The sequence below is a fragment of the Dermacentor variabilis genome, chromosome 2 (genome assembly GCF_050947875.1).
Source record: "Dermacentor variabilis isolate Ectoservices chromosome 2, ASM5094787v1, whole genome shotgun sequence".
NCBI classification, from domain to species: domain Eukaryota; kingdom Metazoa; phylum Arthropoda; class Arachnida; order Ixodida; family Ixodidae; genus Dermacentor; species Dermacentor variabilis.
In genome coordinates this window covers 246,475,257-246,499,323 of record NC_134569.1, presented here as the reverse complement: position 1 = coordinate 246,499,323, position 24,067 = coordinate 246,475,257, and the positions used below count along the sequence as shown (strand labels likewise).

Below are 24,067 nucleotides of genomic sequence, written 5' to 3'. Positions count from 1 at the left end.
TGTTCTACAACCAACAGCATTGCTTTTTTTTTTTTTTTTTACAACTTGCCACATTTTCTCAGCAGACAGTCCCCACCGCAGCTGACAACCAGCTGCACACACTGCTCCTGGTCGCCATTACACCGAGGTGTATTAATTCCACTAGCTTCTTGTAGCAAAGAGTCCATATGTTGCCTGTCTTTGCTTCTGTATGCCGACTTATGAAATTGACATTGTCTACCTTACTTCTATTACCTTTTCAAGCTGCTTCTGTAGAGTAATGAGGGAATGTGATGGAAAAGGTGGGAAACATTCGTGGCTTTTTATTAGCCTCCTTGATGAGACGGCTGTTTTCTGTATTCTTGTCCGAACAAGCCATCTGAATCCGGGTCGCCACATTCTCAGGTGAGGCAAGAACAAGCGCAGCAGGGCTCTCCTCCACCGCCCAATGCCAATGGAGGCAAGCCACCACCACGATGGTCGGGTTCTCCAGCAGCCCTGTCGCGCAGCCGCATCATGCTGGATGCTGCCATGCGTAGTGTGGGCTCATCCCCGAGCCGCCACGCATCCAATGTGCCGCTTGTACCAGAACCAGCTGACGGTGTCAGCGCTGGTCCTCTGCCCAGTATTCTCAAGCGGCGCCCACCTGCCGAAGAAAGCTCCCCTCAGGGATCACCACAAAGGGTCAAGGTGAGCACATTGGAAAAATCATCGAATTGGGCATTTTGTGAAAGTTGTTTGCATTCTGTTCATGCTTTCTTGCGTCTTTCTTCCTCACTGGGTATATTGCACCTTTAAAATGCAACTTTTATGTTCATTGCACACCTTGCAAGCTGTTGTCATAATTTTAATGCATATATAAGCTTTACACACCTTAAAGCGAACATTTCTTAGGGCTCTGTACAGCCACATAACATCCACAATTAGCAATTTATTGTTCCATTGAATATGCATGATCACTTGCATGGTGTTCTTTGGCCATATCTGGCTCCTGTGTCAATAAACCTCATGTCTGAGGTTGCACCCCATTTTTGTAGATGCTGGGCATGTGAGCTGAAGACTGGCTGTTCTTACCGTTGCCATTTCCTCCTCTTGGTGTGGGCTGGTTGCAAATGTCCTGTAGAAATACAGTGGAACCCCGTTCATACGTTTTGCACCAGACTGGGGGAAAAAAACGTAACAGCCGGGAAAACGCAACAGTTAGGAAAGCTCCTAAAATGAATGAAAAAAGTGCAGCTTCAACTATAGACAATTTATTTCCACAGAGTGCGCTTAGAACTTAAGAAAAGTCTAGAATGGTGGCTTGCCGTTTCTTTCGCTCGCTAGAAATCACCACACGTTTCTCAATAGCCTGGAAGGCCGCATTGCTGTCAGCGTCGCTGTGAGGTGCGACGTACCTGCGGAGGAGGTCCAGAGCCGTGACGGCTTCTCCAAAGCTAGGATTTGGCAACTCCCCGGCATCATGCGGCTCGTGCTCCTCGTCGTCACCGCGCCATGGCAATAACAACGGACGAAGGAATATCCACGGGAAATTTTGCCCTCTTTGGCGTAATCATGCTAACGTGCTAACGATTATTTAGTATTGCTGCAAAGCGCGCGCGTCCGAGCAGCCCGGTTGCGCGCGGCGCGGCGTGGTTTCGCGAAAAATGTAAACAAGACAGGAGAGCTGGCCCGATAGGCGGAGCAAAGCCATGAGCAACGCCAACTTCCGGCTTCATTTTAGCTTCATAAAGAGTGACGTCAGGGCCTCTTCCGAGTTTCCTTCCTCCGTGAGTCGACCCGTCCAAAAACCATGCGGTGACCGTAATCACAGTGATGATAGTGAGAGCATTTTTCACGAATGACCACTGAGTGGCGGCTTCTCGAACTGGCGTGCGGCTTCTTGCAGCCGGTTCCGTAGCCAAGCCCGGCCAAGCCCAGCCAAAACTCATCAAAAGCCAAAATGGCGGTTGGAGTGCGTTGCTTACTTTAGCCCAGGCAGGTTCGGGGCGCTATGTTGCGACGTATCATGCGGGAACGTTTTCACAGCTACTACGTAACAGCGGGGTTCCTTATACATTGGATCCTGTGGAAGCTATGCCGGGACCGGATGAAAACAACATAGCAGCCGGGAAAACGCAGCAGTGAGGAACGTAACAGCGGGGTTCTACTGTATATCGCTCCTAATATACTATGTATGCGAGGAGGCTGTGATTTAGGGTACAATGGGGATCTGCTAATTGCTTGATTCTACATTGTAAGCTGCATCCCTGCCCTCTAATTTTGACATGATGTGTCACAAGTGAAAAACAGTAGAACATGCTCATGGGGACGAAGAAAATGACATGTGTGCCCACGTAAAGGCTTTAGTTGATTGACTTTATTGTAGGGATGTGCTAGTTAAATTTTGGTACCAAATAGAATGTGAATTGAATACTGCCCAAAGCATTTGAAATCCTTCAAATCATAAAAAAATTACGATGGCACTATATCCTACCCAGAGATTTTATTAAAGACATGTTTTCTCTATCTCTCTTCAAAAGTAAAACCAAGCAGTGACAAAACACAGCTAAGGATGACTTGGAATGCAAGTGTGTATTTGATCGTAAACTTGAATTGGGGCAGCATGGATGTGTAAGGATGATGCGTGTCATTTACAGATGGAAACGAGTATAGTAAGAGCTTGTTAATTTGACCCTTGTTGATTGAAAAAACTGGACAATATGGGCTCGTCCTCTGGCCTTGGCAGGCATATGCATTATTTAAGTGCATCGAACACTCCTAAATTCAGACAGCTCTCGAAGCGTGGCGAGCACGAAGTGCCACAAATGTGAAATGCGAAAGAGCAAGAAAAGGCACTAGCATTCAACCTAGATGAAGTGGCAGAGCACACACTGCCACGGTCATTAGGGGAACAACAAAAACGGCGGAATTCTTCATGCTTATTTGTACTGCCGCACATCACACTACGTTGGCCACTCATGCCTTCAGAATTTCGTGGTTGCCAGCCATGATAGTGTTGATAGCGACCACGGTTTCATCTGTAGTGGCTGTATTGAGCAGTAGCTTTGTTTTGAATTGTTGCAATGTGCGTGCAATGTCACAAACACAGCAGAGGCTGGCGAGGATGAAGAGGGGTTCTAGTGCGACCCACATGCTGGATCAAACCTGATGGCTACATTACGATAGACAGATAATCTAAAGGAACCATATGTTTGGCATGTTAGTATTTCACACTTGTGAAGTTTTGTGAAACTTCTGAAAATTTTTGGTTTCACAAGTAAGGACAATCTGTTGGTGACTAGGTCACTGGTGAAAAAATTATGGGGATGTGCATATGGTAGTGAAAAAGATGTCTACGTAGTTGAAGAGACAGGTGTCACGCCACAGCTGTGCTGCGAAGGAGGTCACAAGATTTTTTGCCTCTGAGGGTGCTCATCAGTCGCAAGATGATAATTACAGCTTCCGTACAGCTTTTGTGCCAAATAGAAGCAGGGTTAGTGGATTCATTGGGTAAATAAAAGCTTGTTAATGTAGTAAGCACGTTTGTTGTTTTTTTGATACCGTCAATGATTTGACATTTGGTTAATTTGGTCATTCTTCTCACTCTTATGCAATCCAAATTAACACAGTTTTATGGTACTTTGAAAACCATTTTGTACACCAGACACTAGCTAACCAGTTTGGTGCCCACCCTTCCATACGTGTCCTGATACAATGGATACCTGGCCACTTGGGGATCGGAGGGAATGAAATGGCATGCGCCACATCCCGCATAAGTATACGTCTCCTGTTGTCGTCAGATTCACTGAACCATACCAAAGTACCTGCTCTGGCGTGCTTCGACCAGCACACAAAATTAGACGAAATGTGTACCAATTGCAGAGCGTATCTGTCGTGTCACCGGCCAGCGACACAGAGGCTACACCACTTCCGGCTTATGCTAATAACACCCTTTATTCCGGCAAACATAACCTATATACAAGAGCACTGTGGCACCATCTGTCGCATGTGACCTGTGTCACGTCGGCACTGCCATCTGTTGCAAAGGCACGACGCTACGTCTAGCCCTCCCTCAACAAGAGAACGCAGGTTATATGCATACAACCAAGAAACCATCACTGTTTGTGGCAGCCAACTAAATTATTGCACTAACAAATTGATATTAAAGTCACTGGTGGTGATTGCCTAATAAAGTCACTGCAATCGGTAAGTTCATTGCACATAATCCCTGAACTTTTCTGGCGGTCTTCGCTCCCATGCAGAACGCTGGAGCACTGACTCTACTGGCTGATGAGTTTCCCAATTCGCCACCACGATCAGCACACAGTCCAGAGGTCGTGGTTCCAGCTAGTGGACTCACCTGCCGTGTAGGTGCACTTGACGTGCAAGGAGGCAGTGGTGACACCAACGGTTCTGGTGACTGTATGTCGACAGGCGTTGGTGTTCTTTGGGATGTGGTGCTCTGTGTTCCTGAGGGCGGTGTCCGAGTTCTAGTGTTGCCTACCAGCATGTCTATGTCCGTGTTCCCCCGCAAGAATTATTTTCTCGCCATTGCTTCTTGTACAGCTTCGTAGGGCACAGCGGACAATTGAGAGGCGTTCCACATTCAGCCATCCTCGAGGTGGAATGACCAACTTCCTATGCATTTTAGGATTTTGGGTGGAGCACCAAAAGTGTGGGTGCCTTTCATTCCAGGTAGAGGACGTTTGACACGCACGTAGGCACCCAATTCGAATTTGGGCTCCCTGGCTGCTCTTCGCTTGTCTGAATACGTCTTATTTCTTTGTTGGTAACCGTATACTTAGTGCTGAAGTCTACATAGTTCCCGGGCGGGGTGGGTGCTGAAGTCTGCAGTTGGCTGGCCAATGACATCTAACAATGTCCTCATGTGGCGTCCATGGAGCAACACTGCTGGGGACAGACCAGTGGCACTGGAGGGGGGGGGGGGGGTGCAGTAAATACCCAGGTATTCTATAACGGTGGCCTTGATAGGTCACTGCTCCAGTAGAGAGAGAGTTGTATATATGATTTAAGGACCCTGTTGAACCTTTCCACCACACCATTGGCTTGAGGGTGGTAAACTGCAGAGAAGAAATGTTTAATACCCCTAACCTCTAGGAAACACTCGAATTCACTTGACGTTAACTGTCGGCCGTGATCCGAGACTAGTTCTGTAGGGTAACTCTCTCGTGCAAAGACACCGAGGAGGAAGTTGATCACTGTGCGGTAAGTGATGTCGCTGCAGAACGCAATCTCTGGCCATCTGGAGAAGGTAGTCCACCACCACGGTGACAAACCGCCAGACAGTTGGTGCACACTTGTGATAGGAAGATGTGGGCCCACGCCTCAGACACACAGGGATGGCACAATGAACACAGAGAGGCTTTAATGACACGGGGACGGGACTAGGGTAACGTGCGCGATAACACACAGTTCCCTTCATGGGTGTCTGTCGCATAGGTATAGTCAAGCTCAGCGTCAATGTAGGAAGGCGTCCGATAGCATGTCAGTATCACACACTCACGGCACGAAGAGGCGCAAAGATGAATCTAGAGCAGCAGGTGGCTCAGGGGCTGGAGGGGCTGGATACCGGGGCAGATGCCCGGCACAGGGTAGACCATTCAGAAGGCTTAGCTGCACCGGAACATGTCGGCGTCGAACGCTCGCCCAGCAGTGGAGCAGGCCGGTTGAAGCCCAAGGACAGCCCGGCCTGTTCTGCCAGCACACCCAGGAACACCGGCCTTGGGTAGACGAACTGCTCGGCTCGTTTGGAAGGCCAGCCCAGGCAGCTCAGGCAGTTCGCATGGCTGCTGCCTCTGACCAGACACCGGCCCTTCTCTTCCTCTTCGTCCATCACCGCCCCACAGCAGTCACGCGCATTCGGCCGTGCCATTCAAATAGTCCAAACTCCTATCACAATGTTCAAAGGGCCCCATGATGTCTATTGACACTTTTTCCCAAGGCCTGTCAGGCAGTGGGACATGCTGGAGCTGTGCTTGTAAGTTCTTCGCGCACTTCTCCGATGCTTGGCAAACAGTGCAGCTTCGGATGACGGCCTCCACTTACTTTTCAAGACACGGCCACCAGTACTTTTCCCTGATTTGTTGCTTGGTTTTGACTATTCCCGGGTGGGACTCGGGGGCTAACTGGGTGAAAGTATCAGTTAGCTTGGCAGGTACCACAACACGTTCTGTGCGCAAAACAAGCCCATGCACTACAGAAAGCTCCTCTCGTACATCATGGTAGGGTGTCCATTCTGTAGGAAGTGTTTTCCGGGCTGGCCATGATGACTGGATGAATTGCGTGACCTGCTGTAGTATGCCATCCTCAGCGGTAGCAACCCAAAGATCCTCTAGATGTACAGGCGGTGTAACTAAAGAAACAACCTCTTCATCGACTTGGAAGCCACCCTCTGTTTCTGGAACAGGCAGTCGGGACAAGGCATCCACTACTTGGTTGTGGGCTCCGCTGCGATACTGGACTTTGAAGTTGTAGCGCAGGAGTCGTGCGGTCCACCTTGCAATACGAAGGTGCCGCTGTCCTGTGCTCCGGGACGCGAGCAAGGTGACCAGAGCCTGGTGATCTGTCAATATAATGAACAGGCTGCCCCAGAGATAAGCATGCCACTTCTCACAGGGCCATAGAAGGGCCAGGGTTTCACACTTTTCAGCTGAGTATTTTTGTTCTATCTCTGTTAACGTTCGCGATGCAAATGCCACAGTTCGCACTTGGGACCCCTCCACTTGTTGCAATACGGCACCCAGACTGTATGCAGATCCATCCATTGAGACAATGACGGGCAGCGTTGGGTCAAACATTCGCAGGGCCTTGTCGTATGCTAGGAGTCTCTTTATTCTCATGAAACTTTTTTTAGTGGCGTTGTCCCAGTCAAAGGTTACGTCATTGCGTAGTAGACAGCGTATTGGCTCTACCTCATCTGCCAGTCGTGGGACAAACTTGGCATAGTATTCAACTAGCCCTAAAAAGGAGTGTAGCATGGCTGCATCTGTAGGCGCAGGAGCCTTAACGATTGCATCAACCTTGGCCTGGAGCAGTGCTATACCCTCTGCGCTGACTCAGTGTCCTAAGAAAGACAGCTCCGATGTTTTGAAGACTCATTTCTCGCTGAGCTTGAGCCAAGCTTCTGCTATTCGTTCAAGGACTTGCTTCAGGTTCTGTGTGTATTCGCTCTCAGTCTTCCGAAAAATGATTATGTAGTCCAAGTAGCACAAGTCCCCTTTGCAGCCTTCAAGGGTCTTCGTCATGATCTGCTGGAATGCAGCAGGTGCTTGTGCCAACCCGAAGCAGACCCTCTTGTACCTGAAAAGGCCCTCATGCGTAATGAACGCAGTTAGGTCTCTGCTTTCTGGATGGAGCACAACTTGATACATAGTAGGCCGATGCCAGGTCCACCTTGGAGAAGCAGCGTTAGTCCGTTGAGGGCATGGAGCAGTTCCTCCATCTGAGGCAAAGGAAAGCTGTCTGCTACTATATCTCTGTTAGGCTCTTGTAGATCAACACACAGTCGAATGCTACCGTCTGCCTTGCGAGCTGCTACGATTGGAGAGACCGACTCGGAGGTGATAATCTCGATAACATCTATAAGTAGCTTCTTGATCTCGTCTGAGTCCAGCTGGTGGACGGAAAATGGTAGGGGCCTTAGCTTCTGAGGCTGGCGTGACGGAATTTTTCATCGTGACCTTATGTTGCATGCCTTTGACAAGTCCCAAGCGAGGTAGAAACAAATGGCGAAACATGATCCATAATATTGGCAGCATACCAAATTTGGGAGGGCCTAGCGCTGCTTTTGGTATGGTGTTTCGAGGTTGAAAACCGGGGCTCATGGCAGGAACTTCTGCATGTCCCTCCGTGGACGTGTGCAGGCAGCACAATTCTTCTCTCATAATGAGAAGGTTGAGGGTTCGAACTGCATTCAGGCCGAGGAGAGACGTCCCACATGGCATAACATGAAATGTATCACGGCTGCTTTACATTTGTACCAGACTCGAGCGTGAAATACCCCGAAAACTGAAATTTTCGTGCGCGAGAAGTCCAGCACCGTGAGGTGGGAACTTGTCAGCTATGCTTCGTGGCTAAACAGGCTTTTGAATAGATGCTCCTCTATAATGGACACGGCCAAGCCTGTGTCAACCAGGAACATAATGGCATGCACAGGTGTCGTCGCGGTAACCGGTGCACCCTTGACCTCGATGTAGACGCCGGTGTCCTTTTCCGTACGGACCGTCAAAATGCTAATGACACAGCATCTTTTTCCGGTGCAACTTCGTGGATCTCGGCAAAGTGCCATTCTCGTGTGCGGCGGGAGCTTCGACAAGCTCTCCGAAAGTGACCGCGGTGTCTGCAGGCAAAGCATGTGCCACCGCGAGCGGGACATACTGATGGCAAGCAGCTTGCTGTGCCGCAGTTTCCGCAGACAGTTGCAGTTCCGGTCCCCTCCGCGGGAGCGGCGGCGGCATTCACATCAGGTGCGGATGCAGTGTGGGTGCGTGAGCTGAGGCGGCAGTGACCTGGGGAGCATGTGCCATTATCAGGGCGATCCTCTTGTCGGACCTGTCTGGTTAGATTGTCCCGTAGCTGATGCTGAATTCCGTGCACTGGATTGGTGAAGGCCTCGGATTCGCGTTGGGTCCGCTCACGCAGAAGTGCTATCCGGACAGAGTGTTTGAACGTCAGTTTGTCACCCTCGAGCAGCAATCTCTCCCGGAGCCGCGGGCACGTGACACCGGCTACAAACTACTCACACATGTTTTCGTTGGCTTGAGTGGCAAAATCGCAAAGAGCCACCAATTCTTCAAGTGCGATAGCAAAGTCCGTGATGGGCTCCCCCTGAAATTGGCGAAGCTCACGGGATCGATGTCGTTACAGGTGAATATTGCAAGGGGCGGCGAAATGCCTTGTCATCATCTCGAGAGCCTTGTCGTACTCATTGGGTAAGCGTGGGGCTTTTGCGGTTGCGTCATGCGGCCGCGTCTGCATTCCGGCAGTTGTGGTGGTTTCCCTGACGGCGGTGGCATGTGACCTGGGTGTGGCAGCGGCTGCGGCGCTCGGTTGCTCGATCTTGGTTTCCAGTGTACTCAGCGGAAGCGCATCAAAAATTCGCTGTTGTACAAATACAAGACGAACTGAGGTTATTTTCTGCCGACTCAGGATAGGGCACACCTGCACGCCTATGGTACCTCCCACCTGTGAACCTCCAACCTGTGGTAGATGTGGCGAGAGGCTGACCGTCCTCCATGTCCTTCTGAAGTGTTGGGAAGGTGGAGCTTAACGAAAAAAAGCGTTTTCCTCTAGCATGCTGATGCCTCATTCCCCTTCATTGGTATTGTTTTTTTGGAGCAGAACCGATTTTTGATCATGAATGAGTTTTAAATATTTTACAAGATGTCAATTTATTGCGCGTTATAAGCCCACGCTATTCGCAGCAAATCCTCTCACGAGTGGCTGATGCTACAGCAGCGGCCTGTGTGGCACATGCCTCCGGGCCCTTGAGCTTAATGGTCTTGGTGAAGCAGTAGTGCTTCACCAAGATGGTCTTTCGCGCCCGCTTTCCACTTGGCTCCTCGCGGTCGCGCAGCAAGTGGCACACAACAGAACGCTCCACTGTGGGATCGAGGAGGCAAGCGAACTTCGGCTCGTGGCCTCCAAGATGGCACCAGTGCTAGTGCTACCCGGAGGGCCCGTCCAGCTGCCAGCCCGTGCAGTGCGTCACAGGGAGAGGCAGAAGTGAACACACGGCCTGGACGTGATCCCCGATATCGTAGGGGGGAATCTCGGAGGCCATGCCCAGCTTCGCCTACCTGCACGGCGTGCCGCGCAGTAGAAGTAAATCCACTGAGCTTTTGCATCGCCACGCATAGCCACGCAATGTGGCGCGGCTCGCGCTGCCAGGCAAGCGCTAGAGAGGGGTCGGTCAGGTGTGATGGTGAGTCGCCTCTTGTGCACAGGCACCGGACGAGTGCTGAACCCTGCGGATAAAGCTACGTACTGGACACTCGTTACTTCGGATGGTCGAATGGTCGGATGGTCGGATATCTTTTGGCTGCAGAGGCTAATCTTGTTGGTTCCATCCAACGGCAGGAGAATTTTACTTCATCAAAATGAAGCTTTAAATACATGGATCTCTGCGAGAACTTAAGGGGGATTTCATTTACCTCGTTGTACTCGTTATGTTGTTATAGCGAGGTTCAGGTGCAATACTAGCGTGTCTTGTCCTTGTTTATTCACAGCAGGTGCCATCTGGCAGGCACGTCTCGTTTGCTGATCCTCCCGTGCAAGGCGAATACGAGATAGGGCCCCGCAAGGCACGCTTCTCCCGAGCCCTATATGAGGTTAGTAGTTCACAAAAAGTAAGTACTACCTACTAGCCACATTTGCAAATGAAACCTTAAAGCAACAATTTTGAACAAGTGGCGGTTTTGATGTTGCAGCAGCAAATTGTACAAGTTAACATTCTTTCGAATAAGCTGGTGCCAATATTCTTTTACTCTAAACAGAGTCGAAGCAAATAGTAAATAGCCAAATATTTTCGAACCAATTAATTTGAATATATTTGACTTTCATTAATTAGACCATTACGAGACTGACAAAATTAATCGAATTATTCGGTGAGCCAAATTAGGCAAGATGCGGAAAAAGTGCCATTTGGTAGTATTTTCCACATTGTAGCACGCTGCTGAATCAAATGCATGCATGCTTTATGTGTGTCCAAAATAGAAATCTTGTCAGTGGTACTTGTACCGTTGCAAACACTTGACGACGTCGCCTACCGTACACCCCATTTCCCGACTGCCTGGTAACATGCACGCAAATTCAGAGAAAGAAAGAATGGGCAAAGGTCTAATGTGTGTTGCCCAATGACCGCAGGTTTCTTAGAGTCAGCTTCCTAAAGTCCTAAAGTTGCATTTACATTGTCCAATTGCACTGTGTAGGCAATGTTCGTGCAAATTATCTTGAAAGAAAGGAAGTGCTGTTTTAAAATTAGGTAAATTCTCTAATCAAATATTACTAACTTCGATTATTGCTTGAAAATCTTCCTAGGGCAGGCTAAAAATAGGTGTTTTTGATGGTATATGTGTCACTGTCTCCTAAGCTCCTTCGCCACACACGCTGCCAGTGAAGGGGCTGCTATTGGGGTCACCATAGGGGTCGGGTGCATGTATGCTGACTGGTCAACTTTGAATTATTTTGTGAAGGCGAATTTGAGGATCAAAGTAATGGAAGTTTGGGCCCATAGAAATGCGTAAGCGCAGGCTGTTACCTTTGGCCGGAATCGAACTAACGCAAAATTCTAATTAACCAGAGTCAAATTAACGAAAGCCTACTATATAGTTGTACCTGGATTAGTATTATCTGGAAGAACTGGAAGGAAATTCACAGAAGAATAAAAATGGGTTGGATTGCATACGGGAGACATTGTCAGCTCCTGACTGGAAGCTTACCATTGTCATTGAAAAGGAAGGTGTACAGTCAGTGCATTTTACCAGTGCTGACATATGGGGCAGTGACTCGGAGACTGACAAAGAAGCTTGAGACCAAGTTAAGGACCCCGCAGTGAGCGATGAAATGAAGAATGCTAGGCATAACTTTAAGAGGCAAAAAGAGAGCGGTTTGGATCACACAGCAAACGGGTGTAGCCGATATTGTAATTAACATCAAGAGAAAAAAATGGAGCTGGGCAGGTCATGTAATGCGCAGGTTAGATAACCGTTGGACCATTAGGGTTACCGAATGGATACCAAGAGAAGGAAAACGCAGTTGAGGACGGCAGAAGACTAGGTGGAGCAATGAAATTAGGAAATTCGTGGGCACTATTTGGAATCAGTTGGCGCAGAACAGGGGTAATTGGAGATCGCGGGAGAGGCCTTCGTCCTGCTGTGGACATAGAATAGGCTGATGATGAGGACTGTATAGTTGTAGCAGTTGCACAAGGCCTTGATTACAATAGCCAGAAGGGCACTTATCTAAAGAAAAAAAAAAGGAATTTAATCTCTGTAATCAGATCTCTTTTTCTTCTTTCTGAAGTGTTGTTATTTAGATAATTTTATGCAGGAACTCAAGTGCATTTTTTTTACAAAGCCAACAGTACAGAGAATTCATTTATGGACTTTTGCTGGCTGTTGCAGTTCAGCCTACTGAAGTATCTCAACTTCTACGGCCCTCACTCGTGCGTACGATCTCAGGCCCGATAACCGATGAGCCATTCGATGGGTGGCAAACTTCTTGTGATGGTTTTCCTGTCTCCACAACGCAGTTCACTAGGCGCACTGCTTTGATTGTTAGGCCTTACCAGGGCTGCTTCGCCGTGTGTTTGCGACTGAACTTATGGTGTCTTCCCGAGTTGGCATAGGTTTATTCCCAATGGCTGTTGGCCTCTCGTGGACCTGAGAAACCGTCTCTCCACCATTAGCGAGAGCGCAGGTGTCAACTTGAATGGCACCAACTCTCTCCCAGTCCTAAAAGCTGAGCAAGATGCCCTGCATCTTCAGAACTTTAGTTGCTGTCTTGTACTGTATTAATTCAGTAAAGAATGCGGCAGTGTTGCAGGGATGTCCGAATAATCAAACAGGTTTTGGAATAATCGATTGGCAATTACAAACGAATGGTTTGTCTTGGCTGTAAGTGGGGTTAGTGAGAACATGACTTGTTCACTGAAATTGATGATTATAGATGTTTTTAAATTGATATTCGCAAGTTTCAAATACTTAAAAATTTCTGCATCTGAAATTCGACCCAAAGCATATATATTGCATAATTCCAAAATGCCAAATATTCGCTCCAGCCTAGTTTCAAATGAACATGCTGAAGTTTTCAATAGATATCTTGCTGACTATTATACAGCTGAAAGGTTCAGGCAGCCGCTTGTGGTGTCACAAAAGCGGGTATTACAGCTAAAATCGCTGTAACAGAAGCAGCCGTGTTAAGGCGACTGGCCCTGTGATTGTATGTAGTGGTTAGTATCTTGTACCTGCGAACTCTCCTTGTTTAGCCGTGTGCTGCATGAATTTTTACCATATTCATTTTGTAATGTTTTACGGCTGAGGAAGACATCTTTTGGAAACTGGACCTCCCCATCCTTACACGTGATCCTCACCAGGCCATCATTGTTCTGTCCACATTGGAAATGGCTGTGGTGCTGTCACTTTGCCTGTACAGCTAAGGGAAAGTTAATTTGACCCGCTGGATAATTTGACCAAGTTCGTTGATCCCGTCAGGGTCGAACTAACTGACGTCGGCTTCACTTGTCTGGCTTCTGATATACACCCCCTAGCTGTGCTGGAGATAATTCACGAATGTGAAACACTCATAGACTGGTTTCGCCATCTACTTGGAAGTTGGCTAAACTAAATTTGTGTGGTAGTTTTTTTTTAAATATTATTACAAAAGATGGTGCAACGAAGCTTATAGACTGTCAGTGTTGCTTGCACCTTTTGTTTTTCAACATGGTGACCAGCACAAAAAGCCTGCATGTTTTTTTAATAATATGAATATTCAAAAGCTTCTTATGAACTGTGATTCAGAGGACTTCGATGCTGATTACAAAGTGTCCTTAACAGACAATTACAGTGGCAAAAAGGCCATATTGCTTGAAGTGCAGTAATTATTTGAATTAAAGTTACTTGTTGGATTAAGTCAATTTTCGTTTTAATTTTAAGATTTAAATATTTTGTAAAATTCCCCACAAAATATTGCCAACAAATTGCACTTGAACTTAAAGCTTGATAATGTGTTATTTGGACTACTTCAATTTGTTCCATTTAAGAAAAACGCCCACCACCTAAAGGGTTAACGATAAAGTTAATTTCACATTACTTCAGACAAGTTCGAAAAATTGTTCATGTAACAGCCCAGGATGCTGGTGGCCTTGTGAATTTAAACAGTAGTCCTTCATCTTATGTCTTCTGCTCTTCCTGTGTCTTACGGCCGTCTGCTTGTGAGCCCTAGTGACCTGTGCTGCATGGCTGCAGGAGCCCGAGATGGACGAAGGGGAACTGGCAGACAGTCAGCAGCCGCTGTGGCCTCCTCTCGAAGGCAGCATGGAGCCTGTGGATGCCGTCTTGCCTTTTCTCACGAGCTCTCTCTGGTGAGTCACTTGTGAGACTCCGTGTGACACTGCAGCTTAGGCATCAAGGTTGTTGCATCTGATAGCAATGCGCAAACAGGCAAGACGTCAAAGAGTTCTGTAAACTCTTTCCTTACTGGGCACAAGAAATTGATCACTTTGATTGACAGTTTTTTGACACATTATTAAACATTGCCATTGGAATTCTTCCACGAGCACAGCATGCATCATATGATTGCACTTCAACGACTGTACTTTAACTATTCGTCAAATTTGACAGCTTCTGGCACATTGAGGGTCAGAAAAAATAAAACTTGCACAGGAGGTATCGTCAAAACAAACCTCCAGTGCTCCTACCACTCTGCTAATCGAACACGACAAAATTTGTGCTTCGATCAACTCACCAACATAATTTCTAAATGGCAGAAACTGTGAAGACAGAAGCATCTGTCAGGTTGTCTAATTTTCTTGTCTGACTTCTATGCATGTTTAACAATGTCTCCAAGACCTGTACAGTCGACTCCCGTTAATACGAAGTTCACAGGGACCGCAAAAAACTTCGAATTAAACGAACTTCCAATTAAGCACAAAACACAAAAAACAGCACTTTATTTGTGGCAAAATCGAGTATTTTCTCTAAGAAAAATAGTCGGTCATCTTGCTTTGCTTCTTGCCGAATTGCGCCGCTGAAAGCAAGTTCTGCGGGCTGTAGATGTGGCCGAACGCTTCTTCCGCGTTACCTTCAGCGGCAAAGAAGCGCTCCGCAAGAGCAAGGCCCGCAGCTACATCGGCAGCCTTAGGTTGCGGCTCGCCTTCAACGTCATCGTCGCTTTCCTGGGTCGCTTCCTGGGGCCGAATAATCTCTACAATTTCACTATCCGTCAGCGCACCGCACGTTTCGACCGCCTTGTCTACGGCGACGTAATCTTCAAAATTGACGTGCCCGAGAGCATCACCAAAATCAGTGCCGTCAAGCTTGCTTGTTGACGCTTCCTCCGGTGAAATTTCAGAGGCATCCTTCGAAGAAGCTGCCACAAAACCGCAAGCCCTGAAGCAGTTTGCGATTGTTTCTTGCTTCACTCGATCCCATGCTCGCGCCAACATGTGGATGGCACTAAGCAGGCTCATCTCGTACTTTGTGGAGCTATCCATACACAAAATCATGCGCTCGAGGAGGTGCCGCCTCTACAGGACTCTCGAAGTGTGCATTGTGTGAGCAAGGGCAACCATTGAAGCGGAGCTGCATGGCGTCCCCTGTGCGCAAAGTACAGGCGTGCAAATCATTAGGTTTTGCGAGCACATGCTCCGCCCAGACAAGAGCCACCTAGGAACAGAGGTGTGCCTCTTCCTTCTTTCACACTGCTTTCTGTGGCCGTACTATCTAGGTGCACAGAGAAATGTAACTTCCATACTCGCGGGATGCAACACGGTCGCACTTTCTCGATGGCGTCGTTTACATGCGCTTCCACTTTAGAATAAAGTGCAGTCCACTTATACAGTAACAATATCAAAAACGAAAAATCCGATCTTATAGCTGATCATCGCTATGTCTAAACTGCCGTAAAAAATGAGAAAAGCTGGCGAGCATACCTTCGTAGTTCGAAACCAAATTTGCCACTTACAATAAAAAATTGATGTTTTAGAAAGTAGGCTGTGAAAAATGAAACGTTTATCTGTACCTCCAAACAGCTGATCAAGTGTTAGGTGCTCTGAAATAGTCAGAAATCTGCACTCGCTTTCGCGGAAGTTTCAGGTTCAGAATTGCGGTGTGCATTGTGACCAATGGCAGCATGAGCACTGGTGGCTATAATTTGGCGTGCATGAAATGAATGAGCGACTCTATCGACAACATTGCACTTTGCATGAAAGATGGGGTTGGTGTCAATGACAGGCCACTGTCAATCTCGTCGTCACTGCCGCTGCTGTCGTGGCTTCCGTCGCACAATGCCGCTGTCTGTCGCGACAATGATCGCCCCGTTGGAGATTCTTCGCAGAAAGAGGCAGCACTATCTGAACCTAGAAACTCATCCATCAAACTTAGTGACATGCTCCCTGAGTTCAGTAATGTCAGCGGCTGCCACCGTGTTGGTTTCACACATAGGGGGTTTCACCCTGGCACACAAAGCCTGCTGTTTCTGTTGATTGGCATGGTCACTGATTCTAGCCTTCATGATCATGGTGCTAGCAGTTTTCAGAATCGTCGATGTCATCGACTGCGCTAGCTTGTCCTTTGAGCCTTGCAAAATTTGCAGCTTTGTCTTAAGCGACACAGCTTCGCACTTTGTCAGCGCACCTACTGCTGCTTCCGCAGCACATTTCCACACTCGCTGCGAAAGAGAGGGAAATTGCCGCCGCAAATAGGAACAGCGGCGCTTCCATCAACTATTGACCCCTCCCCCCCATGAGTGTTGCGTGCACTGTAAAACTTTCCAAATGTTGAAAAACCCTTCCGAAAAGCAAACAAACATGCGACATAGCGAAAAGATACGGGTAGGGACATAGAGCAAACATAAAATTGTAACTACGTTGTAGCTCCCGTTGGTCTCGCTTTTTTGGCGGGGCCATGTTTTGGTTTCGACTGTAAGTCGACCCCCCAACTTCAGACTTTCAAATTTAAAAAAAGTGGTCGACTTACAATTGTGTAAATACAGTATGTGTAGGCTTTATAATGGTTGTGCTCAACAACAACAACAACAACATAAAGGACGCCTTTCAATTCTTCTCATCTGCCCTCATGGGCATGCAACAAATTGCGAGTGGCAAAGATAGTGGCCATGTTTACACTGATACGTTAGAAGTGTACCCTATTCATACGCCGACGCTTGTAACACAGCTAAGATATTTGCCCACCCTAAGTGGAAACGTGCCATATTAGGATAATAGTGAAGACAAATGCTGCAGTTTTCGCAGCATGCTCGCCATGTGTTTCTATGTCACTGGCAGCTAAGCACGCCCATCTGTTTCTGTCCCCTCAAAGTGAACATGGCTACATTATTGCCACAAACTTGCCGATATTAATGATATTATTCATTACTGTGTGGGGTTCTCACCAGTGCTCTTGGGACAAAGGAACGACAACACAGTAGTGCAAACAATCACAAGGGCATTTATTGCACCTTTCATAGATCAATGCTTGCTAGCCAAGTTGCTATCACGAAACATGCCGATGGGTGCGCGACAAATCGCCGAAGTCTGACACCGCGACCGGATAACGACCGAATATGTTTGCCCCATGCTGGACACCAACGCCTGGTCATTCGCGCGTACAGTGGCACGTTCGAACGATCGTGTTCATCCATTCCGGGGTAGGCCTCGCGAGACGGTCTTGCAGAAGCATGGATCAGTCACACACGGAACGTCCGTGTCACTTGCAGACGCCGAGCCAAAGAGCAAGAGCCTTCACCTTTCCCCGCCCAAGTAAACCCGCTGTTAGGGCGCGTTAGCAGAGCCACACTCGCGCCATCTCTCGCAATACGCTTCAACCACACCGACTGCCACAGGCACCAGGCCACGTGGCAAAGCCGGATTACAGGAGACGGGAGCTATGTGGGAAAACAACATATCAGGGGATGCGTGAGAGTCGCGCATCCCCACAACTGATTTGGAAGAAACTGTTTCAATGCATGTAATATACTCGCAAGAAAAAGAAAAAATTGTGTTCAGCTTGCACTGCTGGCTGCCATTTTTATTTTGGTGTCCCACACTACATACTGCGGCAGCTGCCTATTTGTTGTCCTGTTGTCATCCCGCAGCAAATGCAGGATGAAAAAAAAAATTTTTCTTTTCGCGGGAAATTTAACCCGCGTGATGATCGCACAGCTGAATTTGCATCAATTTTTTTGACAAGAAAGTGTGATCATTGTGTGAGTAAATACAGTATGTTTCTTCTCTTTTTTCTCATAGCCCTAATGCATAAGTTAGTACTCTGAAGTCGACTCATCATTATAACCGATATATCTTTGTGTGGTATCGTTATAGGTGGACTGTAATGTCGTTCAGGTGTCAGCCTCGAGTGAAACAGTTGCAGTGTCCAAGGCAAGGAATGAGGAAAACAAACAATCAACAAAAATTATTGTACTTTGAAAGGGAGGCGACGTGGAGTTTCCTTTTTGTTGGTGGTTTTCTCAACATCGATGTCTCTTTTGTGCCCACCGCTCTTACTACACAGTGTTTCAGTGGTGCAATTTATAGAATATAAGAACAGCTCGAGCAGAGAGCCAGTAGCAATGCTTTTGTTGATAGTTCATATGGTTAAAACTTATGGGTTGATGGATGAAATGGTTCATTTTTGGCATTTAACTATACCATATATACTTGCAATAATGATCGCACCCGTTAATTTTGTCGTTACAATTCAATTTTTCTTCTTTCCCGTGTAATGATCGCACCCTGAACTTGCTGCAGCGATATGTCGTGTGCCAAGTCTAGCTAATGATGGTCGCGCTTACCATCTGTCGAATGCTACGCGAACGACTCTTCAAGTCAAACCAAGCGGTCTGCACACACCAAGCATCCTTAAGTAGATGGCTCGTTTCCATTCCTTTCATCACTTTCCGCATTTCCAGGAAAAAAAAAAAAAAGCTACAACCACACTTGCCTTGGCTTTATTATTTGTAGGCTTTATAATGGTTGTGGTCGACAACAACAAAAAAGGCGCCTTTCGATTCTTCTCATCTACACTCGTGGGCATCGCTAATCGCTAATGACAACGATAGTAGCCATGTTTACACTGATACTTTAGAAGCGTACCCTATTCATACGTTGACACTTGTAACACAGCTAAGGTATTCGCCCACCCTTAGCGGAAACGTGCCATATTAGGATAGTAGTGAAGAAAAATGCCACAGTTTTCGCAGCCTGCTCGCCATGTGTTTCTATGTCACTGGCAGCTAAGCGCGCCCATCTCTGTTTCTGCCCCCTCAAAGTGGACATGGCTATGTTATTGCCACAAACTTGCCGATATTAACAATATTATTCATTACTGATATGAAAGAAACTGTTTCGATGCACGTAATGTACTCACAAGAAGAAGAAAAAACAATTCTGTTTGGCGCATTCGGCTTGCTCCGCCGGCCGCCATTTTTGTTTTGGTGTCTTGTACTGTTACAGCGGCAGCTGCTGTTTGCCTGTTGTCATCCCGCTGCAAATGCAAGATGAATAAACATTTTTTTTTTCTTTTCGTAAAAAATTTCCCCCGCGTAATGATCGCACCCCTAAATTCAAATAATTTTTTTTACAAAAAAAAGTGCAATGATTATGCAAGTAAATGTGGTAGTAACCTTTCAGAATAACTAACAATTTGCCATAGTCCCCTGAAGTTTTTTATATCAAGATTTCACTGCATAACTCTTCTCCTATCTTAATCAGAAATATCTTCACTTAAAGCTAGTCAGAAGTCTCCTAATAAATTTGTTGCACCAGCCATGATAGTGCAAAATTCCGTGGAAATTATGAAACCATGGTATTTTTCAAGCCACAATATCGCTTGAACAGCGCAACTAAGCGTTGTCATCTCGGTCTCGTCCAAAAGTGCATTTCTCCGGCTTCAAATTTGTTGGTTCTCCTCCATCTCCTCCATAGAGTTTCTCACTATAACAACCTAGAGGGACATCTGGTGCCACTGTCTATGGGAGTTTCCTAAGGGGCGCTGTGCTGTCATGGGAGTGACGGTATATGTGTCTGCGAGGCTTGTGTTGGCTGGTGTTGTAAGAGGCTTTGCCTAAAATGTGGATATGACTACACAAATAACACATTCTTAAAGTACAATCTTTATGAAATTTTTCGTTCACTCATAGTATATCTTCCAGTGAAGTCTACTCACCGACAGTGCATAATTAATTAAGTGAAGAAAACAAGAACAGACGACGAACTGTTCCAAAGCAAGCAGGAATCTTGTCGTCTGGCCTCCAACTTTAGCAGCCCACTGATACTTTTTATGTTTCATAGAATTGTACATTCAATGAAAAGTGTTCATAATTAAACAAAAGGTTCTTGCATAATAATAAAGCTAAAACAGCTTTTTACAGGCTGTTTTAGTAGAAAATGAATAATTGTGACAGACGAAACAGTGCTTGCCCGGTGTGTCTCCTAGGTTTCCTGGCTCTCCAAGAACGATGCCAATCTGAAGTCAGTACATACCAGCATTCCCATTTATACCGCAGCGCAGTAGCCCCAGATTTCCCTCTAGGTAATATAGTGAGGAACTCTATGATCTCGTCCCCACAGAAACAAGCATACAGAAAGCAAATGATTGAAGGTCGTTTGAAGTCTCCGATTGGCTGCGTCTGCCATGTGACCCTAGGGCAGTTCCCCATTGGTTTGGTGCTCGCTTCGTAGGGGTGTTAGGGGCATTGTCTGCTCGGCCTTTCGCACCTGGCAAGCTCTCGACCGTCTCCGTAATCTTGACGAGTGTGAAAATGAGCGCTACGCCTACATGGACATACGAGAAGCATGGCCAATTCCTCCATCTGTGAGTGTCTCAGACCCACGGCTAAGCATTCCAAGCATCGGCAATGAAGACTTCGCGACCAAGCTTTGCCTGCGGAATCCTTGAACCCATGGATAAGCATCTCTAGGTTAGGCATCTCCGGCTCGGAGATCAAGCACATCGCATGCTGGCTTCTCGGACTGCGCAACTTTGCACATTGAGCATCAACTCCTGGGACCCATGGCTAGGCATTTCCTGCATCGGCACCTCAGACCCGCGACCAAGCACATTGTACGCCAACTTCTTTATCATATATTATCACAATATCTTGTAACAGTATCTATCATACCACCCCTTCATAGAGACAACCTCATTAGAGCTCTTTTCAGTGGGCCCTTTGAGCTAGCGCAGACACCAGGCTGCAGAAGAGAGGCATTACACAAAAGTTTAAGCTGGAAAATCACCTAGCTGCTGCATTACTCCCTATTAATCAATGGCTGTCTGACCCTGAGCTCCTCAGTCATTGTCAAGAGAAGATGACTCTGAAGGCTACCGAGCGCCTTCATTTAGTAACATAGTTGATTCTACCAAAATAAAAAGTGCCTCACTGATTATACTGGAGGCTGCAATCAGTGAGGCAGTCTGCAAGTACAACACTGGAACTCTGTTCAAGCCCACTCAGAGTTCTTCCCCTCTTTTGGCTTGAAACCCAGGCGCCATGCTCTTTATAGAGTGTGGTATGCTGTTTCGATACCCAGTTTCGGTTTCGAATCCTTACGACTGCTAGCACCACTCTGCGCCCCATGCTGTAAGCTTACCCTGTAGCGTTTGCTTTCCCCTCACTGGAATAAGCCATCTTTAGTCTGGTCCCCGACTGGAGCAGTCCGGCTCTTCTGTTGCAGTGCCTCGCACCTCAGTCAGGCCTCACGCCGTAGGTCTCCCATCCGGCCGCCCCATCGAAGCTACCACAAACTGGCGACGAGGATGAACCCGTTCTGCTACTATGAATGCCGCATCCTGCCTGGACACCGCTAGCTTTGTAACTGTGCCACATCCGGCTGCACAGCTCGTTCTGTCGCCATTCATCTACTACATAGAGCAGCAGTAAAGAATGCTCTACAAAAAAAAAGGGGGGGGGGGGGAGCAAAGGCACACCAGACCAGAGGCCCCATGTCCAAAAAGCCCCATATCGCAACAAAGAATGCGATGCCTTCTAGAGAGCTGAAGAGAACGGGAATCTTTGAGGGCCATTTTCTCAAAACTGTTCTTTCGCCTCTCTGCTCAGTTTCCGGAGCTGATTTCTTTGTTACCGTTTGGCCTGTTGCGACTGTGTTTTTTTTTACGTTCCTTGGGCTACAGTGCAGGTTGTGACATTCTCACTTTTTTAACTTTACTTTTCCTAAATTTATCATGTGGCTATTCATTCACCCAAAAAGTGTGTTTGATGTGAAGGTACCATAAAAAATGACAATTCGAAAAATGAGTGTTGTGAAAAAAAAAAATAAGGCAAGAATGTCATGACCTTCAGCATTCATTTGGCTTTGCAGTCAATACTCAACGAGCCTTCCATTGCATTTTTTAAGCACCCCAGGCCCTCCAGAAATGTAAAGAAGAAAAATTTTTCTGAATAAAATATTCTCAAGCTATCACATCGAAAATTTTTATGAAAGCATCAGGGAGACATTTTAAATATTTGTGCCAATTTTTATCAACATCTCAAAGAATGAGAAAGAAAAGCTGGTTCTCTAAACCACGTCCCCCCTTAAGATTTGGTGCCCAGCCAATGGAACTGGCTTTGCAGCCACTGTACAGCATTTGGAAGTCTGAGGAAACGTCTCCACAACAACAGTGAATGCACAGGCAACAACCTGAATTGAGGTAACTGTCTGTCGGAGTGCACGGATTGGCCCGAAAAATTGAGCGACACATGCTGCAGCATCCATAATTTCAGTTGCTGTTATACACTGGTTCTGTGGAGTGGGTGGCGCTGCCACTGGGAAGTTCAAATGATCAGAAAAATCATATGTCCCAAAAATTGGTTGTTGGCTGTAGTACTAATTGTACTGTCGACTCTTGTTACAATGGACCCTGATAATCCAAACAAATATGTCCGTCTTATCCGAAGTTCGTAATATCCGAAACGCCTCAATCTGTAAACTTTTGTTGTGATGTCTAACAAGGTTGTTGCAAAGAGTGAGTGACAAACGTCCAGAGTAAAAAACAAACAAAGAGGCAAAGCATCGATTGTGATAGCAAATTAAGCAAGATAAGCGTGGCAGCAGCAGCGAGTGAATTCGCCTTCGTACTGTCTCTTGCTTCAATACGAATTAAATGTCGAAAGCACGGCGCATACGAAGTTACCGGCACTGGGTGCACTTTGTCCACATTGCAGATCAGTTTGACGATGAGGCCTGCGCAGGTGAGCACTTTGTCCAAATCGCACATCACCTTCAAGATAAAGCGGCCGCACCGCAAGCCACAGCAGCCGCCAGAGTAGACGCCCCCCGTGCCTCAAGCGTGAAAGAAGACAGCTTGTTTTTACATCGCCTTCGTCCCTCGCGCGCGCGATATTGCGAAGTTGAGCCGGGACCATCGGCTGACCCTTTGCAAGTCAGTTGTCAGCCCGTGTCGACACAGCAAAAGTATGTTTTATATGCCCGATTAAAAAAAAAATCGGCACCAGTTTCGTCCACTGTAGCCTATAGTGCATTGTAGTGTGATCCATTAAAAGCAAACTTCGTTGCATTAATAAAATAGGTAGGACAAACTATGGCTGAAATATTGTCCGTTATATCCAAAAGCCTGTTGTACGTGGGTCTGTTGTAACGAGCTGCTTCAAAATTTTTACTTCAACAAAACTTTAGTGTGCCCTGTGAATTTTGGTGCACCGGCGTTTAACTACATGTTCTTGTTTGCACATTGCACATGTATTGCGTAGTCCTTGCCTGTCTCTTACTCTTTCTTGGTCCTGCACTGTGAGACTGTCCCTTCCAGGCCTTTACTCATTGTTGATGCAGGCAGCGTAGCCTTGGGCGCAAGTTGCGGCTACAGGGCGTGACCACAGTGGGGGCACTGGCATCGATGACTTGTGCACGGGCGCTCCAGCTGCCGGTGCGAGCTCCACGTGTGGCCTCCCTGCGCAAGGCCCTCGAGCAGTATGCGGCCGCACTTCAGGACAGCTCTCCGCTCAACGAGGCCTCCTCGTCACAGGTGTGTCTGCACCGCTGGCTGGGTTTCAGTACTTGTTGACGGCAGAGTAGGTGGCTAAGCAGGCAACAGCCATCTTTTCCAATTCTGACTTATCCATTAAAGAAAACAGCTCGGCAAAGAGATCATTAAAGTCAAGAACGATGCAGGACACCTTGCTGTCCAAACAAGATGGTGGCTGAGCAGGAAGCTTGGAAATTCCTCATGAATGTTGTCTGCGCAGAAAAATAATGTAGCCAAGCTTTTTATTTCTATAGCAATTATATGGACAACTTAGGTGCATTTCTACCGTTGCCATGATGTTCCGTATAAAGTCTAAGGGCAATAACATGGTCCCCGTGTGCTCTGTGCTGTATGTGTGTGTTAAAGCATACGAGGGCAAGCCGACAATG

At 47.1% G+C, this 24,067-nt stretch overlaps 1 protein-coding gene across 2 annotated transcripts in view; it reads left to right on the top strand.

Annotated features, from left to right (window-relative positions):
- LOC142573218 (uncharacterized) overlaps nucleotides 1-24,067 on the top strand; it is a 325,311-nt gene that overhangs the window by 274,847 nt on the left and 26,397 nt on the right. The window contains exons 28-31 of one of the 2 annotated variants that reach the window (XM_075682810.1): nucleotides 385-669; nucleotides 10,212-10,310; nucleotides 13,947-14,062; nucleotides 23,486-23,678. In XM_075682810.1, coding sequence (XP_075538925.1) covers nucleotides 385-669; nucleotides 10,212-10,310; nucleotides 13,947-14,062; nucleotides 23,486-23,678 — 693 coding nt within the window. Of the gene's footprint in view, nucleotides 1-384; nucleotides 670-10,208; nucleotides 10,311-13,946; nucleotides 14,063-23,485; nucleotides 23,679-24,067 lie in introns of both variants that reach the window. The other variant, XM_075682809.1, reaches the window with a different exon arrangement.